Source organism: Urocitellus parryii, chromosome 12 (genome assembly GCF_045843805.1).
Source record: "Urocitellus parryii isolate mUroPar1 chromosome 12, mUroPar1.hap1, whole genome shotgun sequence".
Taxonomy (NCBI): domain Eukaryota; kingdom Metazoa; phylum Chordata; class Mammalia; order Rodentia; family Sciuridae; genus Urocitellus; species Urocitellus parryii.
This window is the reverse complement of record NC_135542.1, coordinates 61592105-61608101: the sequence shown is the minus strand read 5'-3', so window position 1 is coordinate 61608101 and position 15997 is coordinate 61592105. Positions and strand designations below refer to the sequence as shown.

Genomic DNA, 15997 nt, shown 5'->3' with positions numbered 1-15997 from the left:
ATTCTAGCAACTATGGGGTACTAGTTCTTCTCTGTCCAGAATTTAATGTCAGTTCTTTGTTTAACTTTTAGACTGGGAGGATTATTTTAGTGAAGTCTATTTCCTACCTACAGTATTAAGCTCTGATACTGTTCCTTGGGGAAATACAGCTTTGGGTATGCCCAGAGTTACACTGTTATGACAGTAGTTTTGATAGGGCTTTCTTTTTCTTCCTCTGACACATAGCTGTTAACTTCCACCAATTGCTGGTTGATTGCTCTGATTTCAACAATGCCCAGTGGAGTAACTCCCTCTACTAATTAATCCCATCAAATTGTGGCTGAGTTTGAAGTGATATTTTTTGAGGTTCCTCTTTGATATATGTTTTGACCCCAAGAGGGCTCCTCCCAGTGGTTTTATTCCTTGGTTTTCCTTTGCAAACTGGTTCACCCGCATTCTGATAATCATTCCTGGTTAAGAAATCTGTATCAGAGAAATTCATTAAATATTAGTTCTGAGAGATATGTACTTGGAAATTTTTTGTTAAGCAATTTAGTACACTACTTCTAAACTAGTCTTTTTTAAAATCTGCATTTTTCTTTATTTCTAAAAGTAAGTTATACTCATAACTTTGACAAAGAAGAATTATTACACTTGCCTAGTTTTATAATGCCTATATTTTTCTTTTTCTCCTTCAGGTGAAAATGAGTTCTTCAGTAAGAAGAAAAGGCAAGCCAGGCAAAGGAGGTGGAAAAGGATCTTCTAAAGGAGGAAGAGGAAGCAGGAGTCATACTAATAAACCTCATGGAAGTGGTGGCAGTGGTGGTGGCGGTGGCAGTGGTGTTGGTGGCAACAGAAAGGCCTCAAGTAGAATTTGGGATGATGGAGATGACTTTTGTATCTTCAGTGAATCAAAGCACTCATCCAGGTCATTATACTCTTGAATCTTCAAAAATGGAAACAGTATCAATTCCTAATATAATTGACAACAGGTGGCTGATGGAGAGGAGGGGAAGGCCAAATAATTCTGGTCAAGTTAATTGTTCTTATTTTAAAACCTGGAAGTCTGCCTGTTTGTAACTTTTTCTAAACCTTGTTGGGGGGTTTTGTTGTTGATGTTGAGTATGTGTAGGTTGAACTATAAAGTTAACATTATACCCACATGACACTGTGAATTGAGTATAATACTGCTATTGAACTTGATGTTATTAGGAAAGTAAATTTTGGAAAAGAAGTGGTCATCATTAACATTGCTTTCTCCAAGGGATTCTTGAGTTAGTGCAGCCAAATTTTTAAAGATTAATGATCTGATCAATTTTTTTTTTCTGAGCAGTTCCAATATGATGTAGTCTGGTTATGATTTTTTTTTTTGTAAAATACTTAATCCAGTTTGTATTGTGAATATTGGGAAACTCTGAGGAGAGTATAAAAGTTCTTACCACAAGAAAGTGTATAATTTTTATCTATGTTGTTTGCAGACCTAGCAACAGTAGCATAAGCAAGGGAGAGGCTCGCCCTAAATGGAAGCCCAAAGCCAAAGTACCCCTTCAGACTCTACATATGACCTCTGAGAATCAAGAGAAAGTAAAAGCTCTTCTGCGAGACCTGCAAGAACAAGATGCGGATGCTGGATCTGAGTAAATTATTTTATTTGAGTAAATATTATATTAAGGAAGACATATTGACATTGTGAACACCTTGTACTTCTTTGGAACATTGTATCAATACTGATCCTATTGTGGCCATATAACTAGTTGAAAGTAAGCCAAAAGAAATATAAGAATTATTACTCAGCCACAGTTTTGGAGTGAGTTTGTTTTGCACCATCCATGAACAATAATACAGATCACCTTTTTATCTTTATTTTTCCATAGGACAGTGTTAATATGAGTTCAGTGATTGCTGTATCCATAACCTTTCAAATAAAACATTGTAACAAGCAAGTAGAAGTATTATTCTAGGAGCAAATATTGAGTTGATTATATGAGTCTTGAGGTTATGCTGCTCATGACCATTTTCTTAAGTGAAACAGCTTTTATTCTCAGTTATTTCCCCTCCAGATCTCCATTGCATTTTGATTCTTTTTTGTCTTATGATTTCAGCTGGAGAATTCTTTCTTTTCATTTACTAAAATTAATAAGTGGTCAGTCATGAACAGATTGATTTCTATCTACAAATGTTTTGTCTGTTTCAGATTTAGGAAAGGAGAGCAGTAAAGCAAAAAATGGGGACAGTATGAATGAGAAGAGAGGATGGCTATGGTTTCTGGTTTCTGTGGTTAAGAACACAGGCTTTGGGGCTGGGGATGTGGCTCAAGCAGTATCGCACTGCGGCCCGGGTTCGATCCTCAGCACCACATACAAATAAAGATGTTGTATCTGCCGAAAACTAAAAAAAAATAAATATTAAAAAAAAAAAAAGAACACAGGCTTTCGGCTGGGCTCTGTGGCTTATGCAGCTTTGAAGGCCTAGGCAGCCTCAGCAAAAGCCAGGCACTAAGCAACTCAGTAAGACCCTATCTCTAAATAAAATACAAAATAGGGCTGGGGGTGTGGCTCAGAGGTCAAGTGCCCTTGAGTTTAATCTTGGTGGTAATGGCACCCTCCCACGGGGAGGGGGCAGGTGTGCCAAAACATAGGAGCTGGGGATATAGCTCAGTTAGTAGAGTGCTTGCCTCACATGCACAAGGCCCTGGGTTCAATCCCCAGCATCATAAAAAAAGAAAAAGAAAAAGAATACAGGCTTTGGGGTCAAACTGTTATTAGTAAAATCTCTAGTTTTTCCTTACCATAAATAACCTTAGGTAATTACTAATCCTCTCTTAAGTTTTAGTTGATCATCTGAAAAGCAGGGATTAGTATCTGGCAGGGCTATTAGAAAAAGTAAAAGAATGTTTACATATAAAGCACTTAATATAATATCTGGCATTTAATGAATGCCTGCTAAATGTTAATTTCCAAGATATAAATGAACAGTTCAATAAAAGATTAAATCAGTAACTGAAGAGTAGTCAAGATTCTGTGTCCTTGGCTCCTTGAATTAAATTCTTAAACCCTTGCTAAATTTCTCTTGAAGTAAGTAGAATTAATATCTAATACATGAAAATGTTACCTTTGCCAGAAGAGGAATTTCTGGGGAGGAGGAAGTTGATGAGCCTGATTGTCTTGATGATGAGCAGTACTGGTCAGCTGGACAAGAACCTTCCCTTGCTCCGGACTCTGATCCTTGGGAATATGCAGGCTCAGGCCCAGTTGAGCCTCATATTCCAGAATTTACAGTCTCACCATTTGCAGTGCAAAAACTTTCCAGGTGATTGCTTTTTGTTATTTATGGAATTTGGGAGACAATTCAAGGCCAACTGAAATCATTATAAACTCAACTACCTTTCCTTGTGTCCTTTCCGGCAGTGCATGATATGCCTAATATTCTATCTTTTAGGATAGAGGATTAGTATCATCAGGGACACTCTTTCAAAACATGGACCCTACATACGTGTAGTCATGAGTATATTTAAATGAATTTCTCTTTAGTGATGTGATACTACTTTTCATATGTCACTTTTGTTGTTTTGCCCTCGGCAGGTATGGCTTCAACATTGAACACTGTCAAGCAGCTCTGAGGATTTGTGATGGAGATTTGGGGGCATCACTAGAGCATCTACTCATCCAGTGTTTTTCAGAAACATTTGGAGAAAGGATGAAAATCTCTGAGGCAGCTAGGCACGCAAGCTTGGATGAATGTGTGGAGCAACGACAGGAAGAGGCACTTGCTCTCAGGTCAATTTGTGGAGAAAAATTTATAGAAAGAATTCAGAACAGGGTCTGGACCATTGGATTGGAACTGGAATATTTGACAAGTAAATTCTGCAAATCCAAGCAAAAGGAAAGCAAAAATGTGCGAGAGGCATCACCTGAAACCTGTAAATTTTACCTAAAAGGAAATTGTAAATTTGGATCAAAATGCAAATTCAAACATGAAGTGCCCCCAAATCAAATTGTTGGACGAGTAGAAAGAATTGTAGATGATTCTCATCTTAATGCTAATGAAGATGCATCTTTTTTATACGAGCTTGAAATCCGATTTTCTAAAGACCACAGGTACCCCTACCAAGCTCCCCTTGTGGCATTTTATTCCACCAATGAGAATCTACCTCTGGCTTGTCGTTTACATATTTCTGAATTCCTTTATGGCAAAGCCTTGACACTTTCAGAAACTTCAGAACCTGTTGTATATTCTTTGATAACCCTGTTAGAGGAAGAATCAGAAATTGTCAAGTTACTGACAAACACCCATCACAAGTATAGTGTCCCTCCTGTGAATTTTCTGCCAGTATCCTCTGGGACCAGAATAAATAATCCAGCCTGTCGTAAACCAGTGATTCCAAATCATTATTTTGTTTCAAGTCAAATATCAGAAGGTATGTAAGGTGTTGTTCTTGGTAGAGGGGGGACATTCAAAATGATGGATTAGGAATCAAAACTTTTGAGAATGGTATAGGATCTTCCCCAGTGATCATGGGCAAGTTATTTAATCCCATGGCCAAAAAGCATGAGAATCCTCTGAAGTATAATTGTGCCTGACTTTTATTATAAGGCCCAATTGTGTCACTGTGGTTGGGCTCCCTGTACTGAAAGTTGGAAGCGATATCTAAGTTTAATGTAATGACATAGAATCTGAGGGTTGGAAGGATTTTAAGACACTAAGGACACTAACTCAAATCAGAAAATCTGTTTCATTTAATTTATTTGATTTCATATATTTGTTTCTTATACTATATACACTATCCTTTCCCTCTGTTTATAATATAGTAGGCTACCAAAATTTACTAGAATAGATCTATCTTTAATAATCCCTAATTCCTTAAATAAAGAAATATTTATGCAGGCTCTGGCTTTGCCCAGATCCAGGTTTGCCATGCATGTTCTTATACCACAGATAAATCCCCTTTTCAGCTTTCATCAAAGAATTCAATATTAGTTCATCTTTCTTGAAGAAAAAAAAAAGTTTTCATTATTTCATGAGTTTCCTGGGTAAACATCAATACATAGAGAGCAAGGATGCTGAGGTATGGATGCTGGATATTTATGTGGGCTTGCTTTCTGGCCACCTGACTCACTGCTCCCTAATATCAGCTTCTAGTACATAGGGTTCAAATGTATTCCTGGAAAATGAAAAATTATGTGTCATGGATTTCTTCTTAATTTCAGTTTTATTGAGGTATCATTTATATACCATAAAATTCACCCTTTTAAAGACTAAAATTTCTCAATTGTTAATTCTTTGTTTTTAATTTGATTTAACAATACCACTTAAACTTGAGTAAAGTTTATTTGAAGATGTATTTTACTTATTTATTTATTATTTTTTTTGATACCAGGGATTGAACCAGGAGCTCTTTACCACTGAGCCACCCAGGCCCTTTTTAATGTTTTATTTAGAGTCAGGGTCTCACTCAGTTGCTTAGGGCCTCAATAAGTTGCTGAGGCTGTCTTTGAATTCACAATCCACCTGCCTCAGCCTCCTGAGCCACTGGGATCATAGGCATGCACCACTGTGCCTGGCTAAAGATGCATTTTAGTTCTTTAGCAGTGGAAGTAGTTTTGAAGTAAATAAGCCTGCTTTATTCAAGTTTCAACTTTTTCTCCATTTGATGATTTTATTTGTTACTTAATTAGACAGTGACTTCCCCCTTTACTAAAGAAAGGGCAAATTGAAAATGTTTGCTTCTATTTCCTTCAAGTTGGAAAAGAATCAGAACCTGAGGAGGAGGCAGAAGAGGATGAAGGTTCAGCACCAGTTATAGTGGAGAATGAAAGCTATGTGAACCTTAAGAAAAAGATTTCCAAAAGATATGACTGGCAGGCAAAATCAGTACATGCTGAAAATAGTAAAATCTGCAAGCAGTTCCGGATGAAACAGGTACTGTGTGCTGAGAGATGGGCTAGCATTGCCCCCTTGATGTCTGGATAAAGAGATTCAGAGTTAGGAGGCTTTGGTTACCCTCTGTAATATCTCCATTGGTTTTTTCTTTAATCCTTAGTGGTTAAAGTTTCTACATGCTATCACATGTAGAAACTTGGGTGCATATGCTGGAAATATGTTTTGGAAAACCTCACAACTGATAAATAGCAAACACACCTGTATACCAAGTTCTTAAAATCATGTGCCTTTGGTACTGTGATAGACACTGAGGACACTAACTGAAATCCTAAATATGATATGTACAGTGGTTAAATACATAAAAGGAATATTAATACTGTCATTTACATTAGAAAATCAGTGTATAAAAGAAGATGGGTAAGACCCCATTTCAAAGGTTCACAGGATGAGTGCCAAAAGAAGATGGATAAGACCCCATTTCAAAGGTTCACAGGATGAGTGCCAAAGGTCATGTAGACGTTAAGTAGCTACACAGGGTTCAACCCTGTTCTCTGTTTTCCAAAGTCCATGTTATTTTTACCAATTTAATTTATTTTAATCAATTTGATTAGTGTGATAAATTTATATGATAAAATTATATTCAGGAAATGATATATTGGTATAAATTCTTTTTTTTTTTTTAAATGGTGCTTACTGTGTTGCTCAGGCTGGTTTTGAATTCCTGGACTCAAGTGGTCCTCCTGACTCAGCCTCCCAAGTAGCTGGGATTATAGGAGTGTGCTACTGCCCCCTGCTTAGTATAAATTCTTATTGTTAAAAAGTATAGCCATAGTTTTTCTTTATTTTTAAATTTTGTTCTTTTGGAACCAGGGCACTCTACCACTGAGCTATATCACCAGCCCTGTTTTTTAATTTTGAGACAGTGTCTTGCTAGGTTGCCCAGGCTGGCCTCAAATTTGTGATCTTGTGATCTTCCTGCCCCATCTTCCCAAGTTGTTGGAATTACAGGCTTGTGTCACTGTACTCAGCTAATTTTTAAATTTTTAATTGACACATAATTGTTGATGTTTATGTTCCATGTGACATTTAAATACATGTATATAATATATGTAATGATAAGCGTAGGCTAATTGGTTTATCTATCTTTATATATTGGTTTATATATCTTTATGTTGGGAACATTCCAAATCCTCTCTATTTTAAAATATATGATTAATTGTTGTCAACCATAGTTACTCTACTATGCTATAGAGCATTAGGAATTATTTCTCCTATGCAACTGTACCTTTGTACCCATTAACCTTTCTCTCTCCACTCCTCTTCTCCCATAATTTAAAAATACAATAAAGTGTTTATAGTGCTGGCCACTACATATGAAATTGATTAACATAATTGTGGCGAAGGGACAAAAAGAATCCTTTGGCAAGTGCTCTTACTGACTTTTTTTTTTTGAAAAAAATCTGATTTGTGTAGAGCTATGCTTTCCACTATGGTAATTCTTAATCACCTTTGGCTATTTAAATTTAAATTATTTCATTAGAGTAATTTAGTTCCTCAGGAGTATTATCCACATTTCAAGGGCTCTTTATGCACCTGTGGCCAGAAATTGCTTATATTGGACAGTGAAGGTATGGAACATTTCCATGACCACATGTGGTCCTATGGAACAGTGCTAGTATATAGACGCTTGTCAGGAAGAGCTGGATAGATGCTAAGCGAGAGGGGTTTATTATAAGATATTTCAGTTTATTCAAATGTAGGAAAACTATGTATATTCTGTAGATTATTCTGGTTGGTTTTTTGAGTAGCCAGTCTTCTGACTAAAGTCATCTGCATTCAATCCTTACAAATCTCTGTAAAGCTATCTCAGAAGAAATTATTTAGAAAGAACAGAAAGGGTGAGTCCTACTGGAATTTTGAATTCAGAACCTTGTGAAAGGATTCAAAGGAACGTAACTAATGCCTTATCCTTGATTTTTATTAGGCTTCCAGACAGTTCCAGTCAGTTCTACAAGAAAGGCAGTCACTCCCTGCATGGGAAGAAAGAGAAACCATTCTTAAATTGCTGAGCAAGCACCAAGTGGTTGTCATAAGTGGTATGACTGGGTAAGAAAATAATGTGTTTGTGATACAGCTTTCACTGATAAATATGATACGTATAGTGGTTGCTATATCTAGTTGTACTTTTAAAAAACCTATACTGGTATAATTGGCACTTTTTCCTGTTGGATATTAAATAATATTTTACAGGGGTTGGTATTGCAGCTTCAGAAGCCTATAGAGCCAAATTAAAAAAAAAAAAAAAAAACCTCAGAAATTCATCTAGAAGTTTACAGATGTTGTATACTTCTACCTCAAAACAATTTTAAGGCGAAGGGTTCAGCAGAAAACTTTTAACAAGCCCTATTTTTAAATTTAAAAAATAGTTCTAGACATTTAACTTGAAAGCTCTTCATCTTCTGAATTAATTCTGGTTTCTCTTTTTTTGGGGGGCGGGTACCAGGGATTGAACTCAGGGGTACTCAACCACTGAGCCACATTCCCAGCCCTATTTTGTATTTTATTTAGAGACAGGGTCTCACTGAGTTGCTTACTGCCCCACAGTTGCTAAGGCTGGCTTTGAACTCATGATTCTCCTTTCTCAGCCTCCCAAGCCACTGGGATTATAGGCTTGTGCCACCGAGCCCGGCCAGCAATTTGATTTCTTTAAAACTTTAATTTTTTTTCTTTTAAGAACAACTTAAGGGGCCTGGAGTTGTGGCTTAGTGGTAGAGTGCTTGCCTAGCATTTGTGAGGTACTGGGTTCTATCCTCAGCACCACATAAAAACAAATAAACAAAGGTATTGTGTTTATCTACAACTAAAAATATTTAAAAAGAAAAAAAAAAGGGACAACTTAAGGCACATTATCTTTCCTGTTTACACTCTCCATGAGTTATATGAACCTATTTATCAGGGTTAAGCTGAAGCCTTAATTTAATTCTTTATTCAAAAGTACCCAATTTGATAATTATATTTGTGCCCAAGTCACAGGTATAGTAGTAATCTTGCATCTTGTAGTTTCTTATCTTTTTAGCCTTAGTCTTTTAGCCAAATCAATATATATCAGAGGGGGAAATATAACACTTTTTAATAATCAGAACCTAATAGTTCTTATTAGAATTCATATGTAGAGTTCACATCTTTAGAGAAATTTATGGCCGAAATATGATGTATGTTCAATAGCCCCAATTTTATAAATGGTATTAAACTATTATGTGATTGCCTTTTTAATCTCAGGTGCAATTTCCTGGAATTTATTAGCTCTAGGTAATAAATCAGTGGGTGCTCTTTGAAGACAGATGAAGCTGATTAATTAGTTTTATCACTTTCCTTATTACCTGTGATTGTTTTGTTAACTAGCCCTTGAAAACTTCATTTTAGGACTCATTTGTTTTGACATACAGATGTGGGAAAACCACACAGATTCCACAGTTTATTCTGGATGATTCTCTGAGTGGGCCACCTGAAAAAGTGGCTAACATCATCTGTACCCAACCCCGACGAATCTCTGCAATCTCTGTTGCTGAACGAGTTGCTAAAGAAAGAGCAGAAAGGGTGGGTCTGACCGTGGGATATCAGATTCGGTTAGAAAGTGTCAAGGTTTGTATGCTTTGCCTGTTTCCCACTAACAGAAATGCAGTTTACCTTTGAAAAGTCTTTGGGGTTGGGAGATTTATGGGCAATTTGGGATCTATTCTTTCAAGTTATTATAATTAATGACAACCTTCAGTAGGGCAAAATATTTAGAAATATTTTGATATAAGAGCTCTTATATAATTATACCAAATTTCCTTTATTAAGGTTTCTTATTTTTTAGTAGCAGAGTGATCTAGTATATCCTCTGGAAGCTTAGACAAACTTAGAATTGATTTCATCACTCATTTTTTAATGATAATTTTGAATGCTTTTCAAGAGAATCTTAAATTTAAAAGTTTGATGCAAAGCAAAAAAAAATTTTATTGTTGTTCCCTGCAAGAAATTGTACATTTTTTTATTGTTTCATATTAAATGGAACCACTGCTGTAGTTAATATTCTTTGTCCTTATCTATTCAAAATGTCTTGCCAGTAAATATTTTTTCAGTAGTTTTATTCATGCTTGGTATTGCCTTTTTGTGTAAGTCTTCAGCCACCAGACTGTTATACTGCACCACAGGAGTGCTGCTGAGAAGGCTAGAAGGAGATACGACTCTCCAGGGAGTTACCCATATCATTGTTGATGAAGTTCATGAGAGGACAGAAGAAAGGTAAAATGATTTTTTCTATCAAACATACATATACATAAAATGAAGACCTAGTAGAAAAAAATTTGTTCTCTCTCCAGTTGAGTTTCATAGATTTCGTAATAGTAATTTGCCACAGGGAAGGCTATATTAGAGAAAAGGAACTGCTTTTTCTTTCTTTCTTTTATTTAATATTTTTACGATACCTTTATTTATTTATTTTTTTAATGTGGTGTTGAGGATTGAACCCAGCACCTCACACAAGCGCTCTACCACTGAGCCACACCCTCAGACCCAAGGAACTTCTTTCTTGAGCTGCAGGGTCTATAGCACTAACAATGCTAGCTAGAAAAGCACATATTCATCACTAGAAGAGTCTTCCTATTAGATGGACGCAACATTGTTGAGTTAGAAGATACACCTCTCACCCTCTTGGGCATCATACTAAGCTGGACATTCTACTCAGAAGGAGTATAAGAGGTATGATGCATGTTGTAGCTGATAGATTGGTCAATCTGTGCTTCCTTGTCTTTTTGGTTATTCAATCAGTAATTCATATATATATGAGCTTGTCTTCATTATCAAGTGATATATTAGTTGCTGGGAACACTGAGGTAAAAAGTATATTTGGTTACCTCTGACTTTTTATAGTTTGATGGAATGAACAAGTAAACAATTACAAATTGGAGCATACTGTGAAGGAATGAACAGGAGCTGTGTTTGGAGGGAAAAACTCATAAGATGGTCAGAGACCATATTGCCAAAAAAATATTTAAGTTGAAAACTGAACTATGAAAGGGAGTCAAGTGACAGGTGGGGCAATGATAGCATGAGGGAGGATTCTGCAGTGGGAAAGGGCTTGGTGTGTCCAGAAACTAAAGGAAGAATGTGCCTGGTATGTAGTGAATGAGAGGCAAAGAAGCAGGGGCAAATCTTCCAGGGTCTTATAATCCACAGATATTAAGGCATTTAGGCTTTATTTTAGTGAATTAGAAGTCATTAAAGAACTGAGGCCTAAAATTAAAATTCTCCATATTTTAAATACTGAGGAAGGGCTGCATCGATGGACAGCATTGATCATAGTTTGTCACATAGATCATGCCCTAAGATGTGAAAAACACAGTGGGAAAAATAAAGACATTTCCTTAAAAATTACAAAGTTTTTTCATAAAGTATTATGTTATTATATGTAGCTTGAGAAGAAGAAAGAATCTAAGTAAACTTGGTGGACTAATAGAAAAAGAGAAAATAGCTAATTACAAAACTTCAAAAAATAAAAAACTTGGAGGATCCAACTGATAAAATGTCTGTAACTGAATAGGGAAGATTTTTAACCAGAAGACTATTAGAAGAAATAAAGTGCGCTGATAAACTAGTAAATAAGAAATACAAAGTAATTAGAAAGAAAAGCAGATTTCTAGATTAAAAAAAAAGTAGATCCAAATAGAAGGAAACAATTCTAAGACAGTAAAAAATCTTAAATGATTATATCTGTATGTATCAATGTATGTGTTTACTTTATTAGAGATAATTTTATTTTTAGACCTTTTTTTACACAAGTGATAAATACATTTTGTAAGTTAATGAATGTTCATTAAACACTCAGTATGTCCCAAACATTGCTCTAGACACTGGAGGAGTGAACGAATAAACCAATATCCTTGTCCTTGAAGAGCTTACATTCTGATAGTTAAGGGAGCAAGGTAAATAAGTAAAATACAAAGTATATTAAGTGCTGAGAAGAAAAATTAAAGCAGGGAGGGCATTTGAAATTTTAAAGAGAGTAGCCAAGGAAGGCCTTGCTGAAAAGATATCTTTTGAGTAAAGACTTGAAGGAAGTGAGGGAGTTACCTACGTGGAAGACAGGAAGAAGTCCATCCAGGCAGATTATGAATGCCAGGAACAAAGGCCCTGAGGTGCATGCCTCAGACAGTTCTGGAGCTAGTGAGTTAAGGGTGAAAGCAGTAGAAATGAGTGGTGGGAGTACAGTCCTTGTCATGTAGGGCCTTGATATTAAGGACTCTAATGAGAAATCACTGAAGGATTTTGAGCAGAACAATAGCATAGTCAGATTGACATTTGAATGGAATTATTGGATGACCACATTGAAAAGAGATTGTAGGGAGTCAAGGGCTAAAGCAGGGAGGCTCCTTAAGGTATTGCTATTCTTCAGTAAATATCATTGCACAGTTTTTTTCCACTAGCAGTATGGCTTAGAGGTGTTTTCATGTCATTATCCAGACTCTTATTCTTTTTATCTGCCTCGTGTTATTTCATAGATTAGATGGTATAGTTAACTATTTCCTGGTTGATGGACATTTAGATAGTGTTTGTTGTTTTACTGTTACAAAAAAATACTATGATGAAAATCTTTGTATATGCTTTTTGTATACCCATAGATATCAAGAAGTAGAATTATCAATTTTGATGATAAATTCTATTGCTATTTTGATTGTCACTATACTGAATTTATTTGGGAAAGAATTGATATCTTTATAATAGTAAGTCTTCACATCCAGGAACATGACACATCTTTCTATGAGTGTTACAGTATTTTTTTTCACACAGTCTTACATATTCCTTGCCCCAAGTATATCACAGTTATTAATTTTCATATATTGAATTTGTTTGATCCTCAGGTGTTTCTTTTATTTTTCTCTAGTGACTTCTTACTGCTAGTTTTGAAGGACATTGTGTTGCAGAGGCCAACTCTTCAAGTTATTCTAATGAGTGCAACTTTAAATGCTGAACTCTTTTCAGAATATTTCAATTCCTGCCCAGTTATTACTATACCAGGTGATTAAAATGCATCTTGCATGTGTATCATTCTAATAAGCAAATATATTTTAAAACTCATTTGAGACATATATTGATTAGTATATATGTCTGTCTAGAGGAGAAGTGATTAATTTATAACAAAATCATAACTATATAATGTGATTGATAGGTAATAATTCCATTTGCCTGAAGATTTTAATTTTGTATATGACTTTTTAAAAAGACTTTATTATTTAGAATTTCTAGCATTCTATTTTGATTTTTTTGTTTTATTTTTATGTTTGTGATGCTGAGGATTGAACCCAGGGCCTTCCACATGCTAGGCAAGCACTCTATCACCCAGCTACATCCCAGCCCCTGATTGTATTTAAAATGAAAATGTGTGTTTCTAGTGGTAATCAGTCAAAGGGAAGATATGTCTGTGTATAGCATATTTGTTCATTTCTGGATTGTACTCTCTTTCTGGATATTGTTCACTCTGGAGGGAAATGAAGTTGGATAGCCTGTTTTCTGTGGGTGCTTTCACAGTCTCATTGTGCAGTTGACTTATCACTTTGGGCTTTGGTTTATATCCTTCTACAATTGATTACCAAAGGGACAATTTGGAAACACTGACTGATAAGTTATAGTACTGTTTGTTCTGGTTGTCAGAATGTTGACAATAGATTTTTAAAAGAAACTATATGCTTGATCTAAAATACAAGTGTTGAATGTTTAAAGGTCACACATTAAGAAGGGGGAGGTTGAGGAAGGTGTAACAGGTTAAAAAGTGCAAATTATTATTTCTTTACCTATCCACTTCTCTTTTCTTTACTAACTGGAATCTACCCTCTCCACTTTGTTATCAGAAACTTTTAAGACCACAGAACAAATAGGACTTAAATGTGCCAAACTTTGTTTTAAGAGAATTTGTGTGTGTGTGTGTGTGTGTGTGTAAATATACATATTTCAGTCTCTTTGTGCAGTTGACTTATCACTCTAGGCTTTGGTTTATTCTACAATTGACTACATATAAATATTATTCAATTAACATATATAAACAAACATTTCATTAGAGTTTAATGGGCATTCTGAGATTTTTCTATTTTGTTTTCTTGTTTTCCTAGGTCGTACATTTCCTGTTGATCAGTTTTTTCTGGAAGATGCAGTTGCTGTGACAAGGTAAGGAAGATGTTAATTAAGTTACAACAAACATCTTTGAAAACAGAATTATTATTTAACTTCAGAATGCCAGGATATTAATATGCGTGTTAGTCTTTCTTCCAATTTTTTATTTGAACATTCTGTTTTCTCCTTTGTTTCAGCAAATTGCCAGTACTTAAATCCCTTTACTTACTAACTGTAACTCTGGCAAGTAGTCTAATCTTTTAGTATTATTAGTTATTGATAACCTTTATTTATTTATTTTTATATGTGGTGCTGAGAATCAAACCCAGTGCCTCACTCATGCTAGGGAAGCGCTCTACCACTGAGCCACAACCCCAGCCCTAAAATGGGTATATTAATATTAGCTTATTTGTTGAGTTGTTATAAGTATTAACTGATAAATTAATAATTGCAAAATGCTTAGAACTGAGGGCTGCAGTTGTGGCTCAGCAGTAGAGTGCTCATCTAGCCACGTGCAAGGCGCTGGGTTCGATCCTCAGCACTACATAAAAATAAATAAATAAAATAAAGGTTAAAAAAATGCAGACATTGCCTTTAAAAAAATGCTTAGAACTGTGCCTGAGACATACATGCTTAGTACGTGCTTTATAAATGTTAGCTATTGTTATCATCATCATTCTACTCTCAGGGAGTTTGCAGTGTAGTCTGAGTGTTAAGCCGTCTGTATGAGTAATCACAGTACTAGGTCAAAAATGACACTGTCCATTGTACACAAATAGATTTCTCTCTTGCTCTTTGTGAATTCCCCAAGACTTTATCCTTGCCCTATTTCTTCTCAATATTAAGCTCCCTAATGGCTATCTTAGACTCATGGGATTGTAGCGGTCACAACTGTGACAAGAACGCCCAGGTCACCATCTTCATTTCTAAACTGTACGAGTAAGGATGAAAACACCCAAGATATGGCACCTTAAACACAACTCAAAAGTTTTTTCTTCCTATCACTAAGAAGTCCTATTACCTATGTTTTAAATAGTACAGACTTCTTAAGCAAAAAACCCAAAATGTGTGGCTCTCAAATATTAGAGTAAAATGAGAATACTTAGGGAACTTATTAAAACTTATTTTCTAGGTCCCATGCTACTTCTGTTGAATTTGAGTTTGCCTGTCTTTATTTTCCTTTTTTTTTTTTTTTTGTGTGTGTGTGTGTTGCTGGGATTGAACCCAGAGCCTTGTGCATTTGAGGCAAGCACTCTACCAACTGAGCTGTATCCCCAGCCCTTGTCTTTATTTTCTTACTTCCTAAACTCACTAAATCTAATTCTTATAAGTGTAGAATTGGTCATGTTCCTGCTCTTCTAGAAACTTGCATTGGCTCTCTATTACCCAGACTCTGGACATTCAAGACCCATATCAGCTGACTTCAACTATATTTAACCTCCCTTCCTACTGTACTCTCCTATCACACACCATCAGACTACTCACTGTTTCTCAAATATGTTATGCTGCTACTATCTTTGCATCTTTATTTCTGTCTTCCTCTTCCTTATCCAGTTATTAACACTCAACTCCAATGCTGCCTCCATGAAATTTCCTTCTACTATAAATTTTTTTTTTAGTCACCTGTATTTTGTGTTTGTTCTAGTTAGTTATATATGACAGTAGAATGCATTTTGACACATTATACAAAAATGGAGCACAACTTCTCATTCCTCTGGCTGTACATGGTGCAGAGTCACACTAGTAGTGCAATTATGCATGTATATAGAGTAATAATGTCTGTCTCATTTTACTGTCCTTCCCATCCCCTCAGCCCCACCTCTCTCCTCATTCCCCTCTGCACAATCCAAAGTTCCTTCATTCCCCGCATTCTCCCACTATGGATCAACTTCCACTTATCAGATAAAACATTCTGCCTTTGAATTTTTTTTGATTGGCTTATTTTACTTAGCATGACATTCTCCACTTTCATCCATTTACTGGCAAATGT

General features: G+C 35.6%; 1 protein-coding gene across 5 annotated transcripts in view; it reads left to right on the top strand.

The window, feature by feature from the left end:
* The window catches only part of Dhx57 (DExH-box helicase 57), a 46442-nt gene that overhangs the window by 6877 nt on the left and 23568 nt on the right, over nt 1-15997 (top strand). For 4 of the 5 annotated variants that reach the window (XM_026410134.2, XM_026410132.2, XM_026410135.2 and 1 more), the window contains 10 exons: nt 678-907; nt 1458-1616; nt 3100-3288; nt 3561-4396; nt 5720-5898; nt 7844-7965; nt 9306-9501; nt 10022-10146; nt 12785-12918; nt 14007-14061. In XM_026410134.2, the coding sequence (XP_026265919.2) occupies nt 684-907; nt 1458-1616; nt 3100-3288; nt 3561-4396; nt 5720-5898; nt 7844-7965; nt 9306-9501; nt 10022-10146; nt 12785-12918; nt 14007-14061 (2219 nt within the window). In that variant the 5' untranslated portion in view covers nt 678-683. The remainder of the gene's footprint in view (nt 1-677; nt 908-1457; nt 1617-3099; nt 3289-3560; nt 4397-5719; nt 5899-7843; nt 7966-9305; nt 9502-10021; nt 10147-12784; nt 12919-14006; nt 14062-15997) is intronic. The other variant, XM_026410137.2, reaches the window with a different exon arrangement.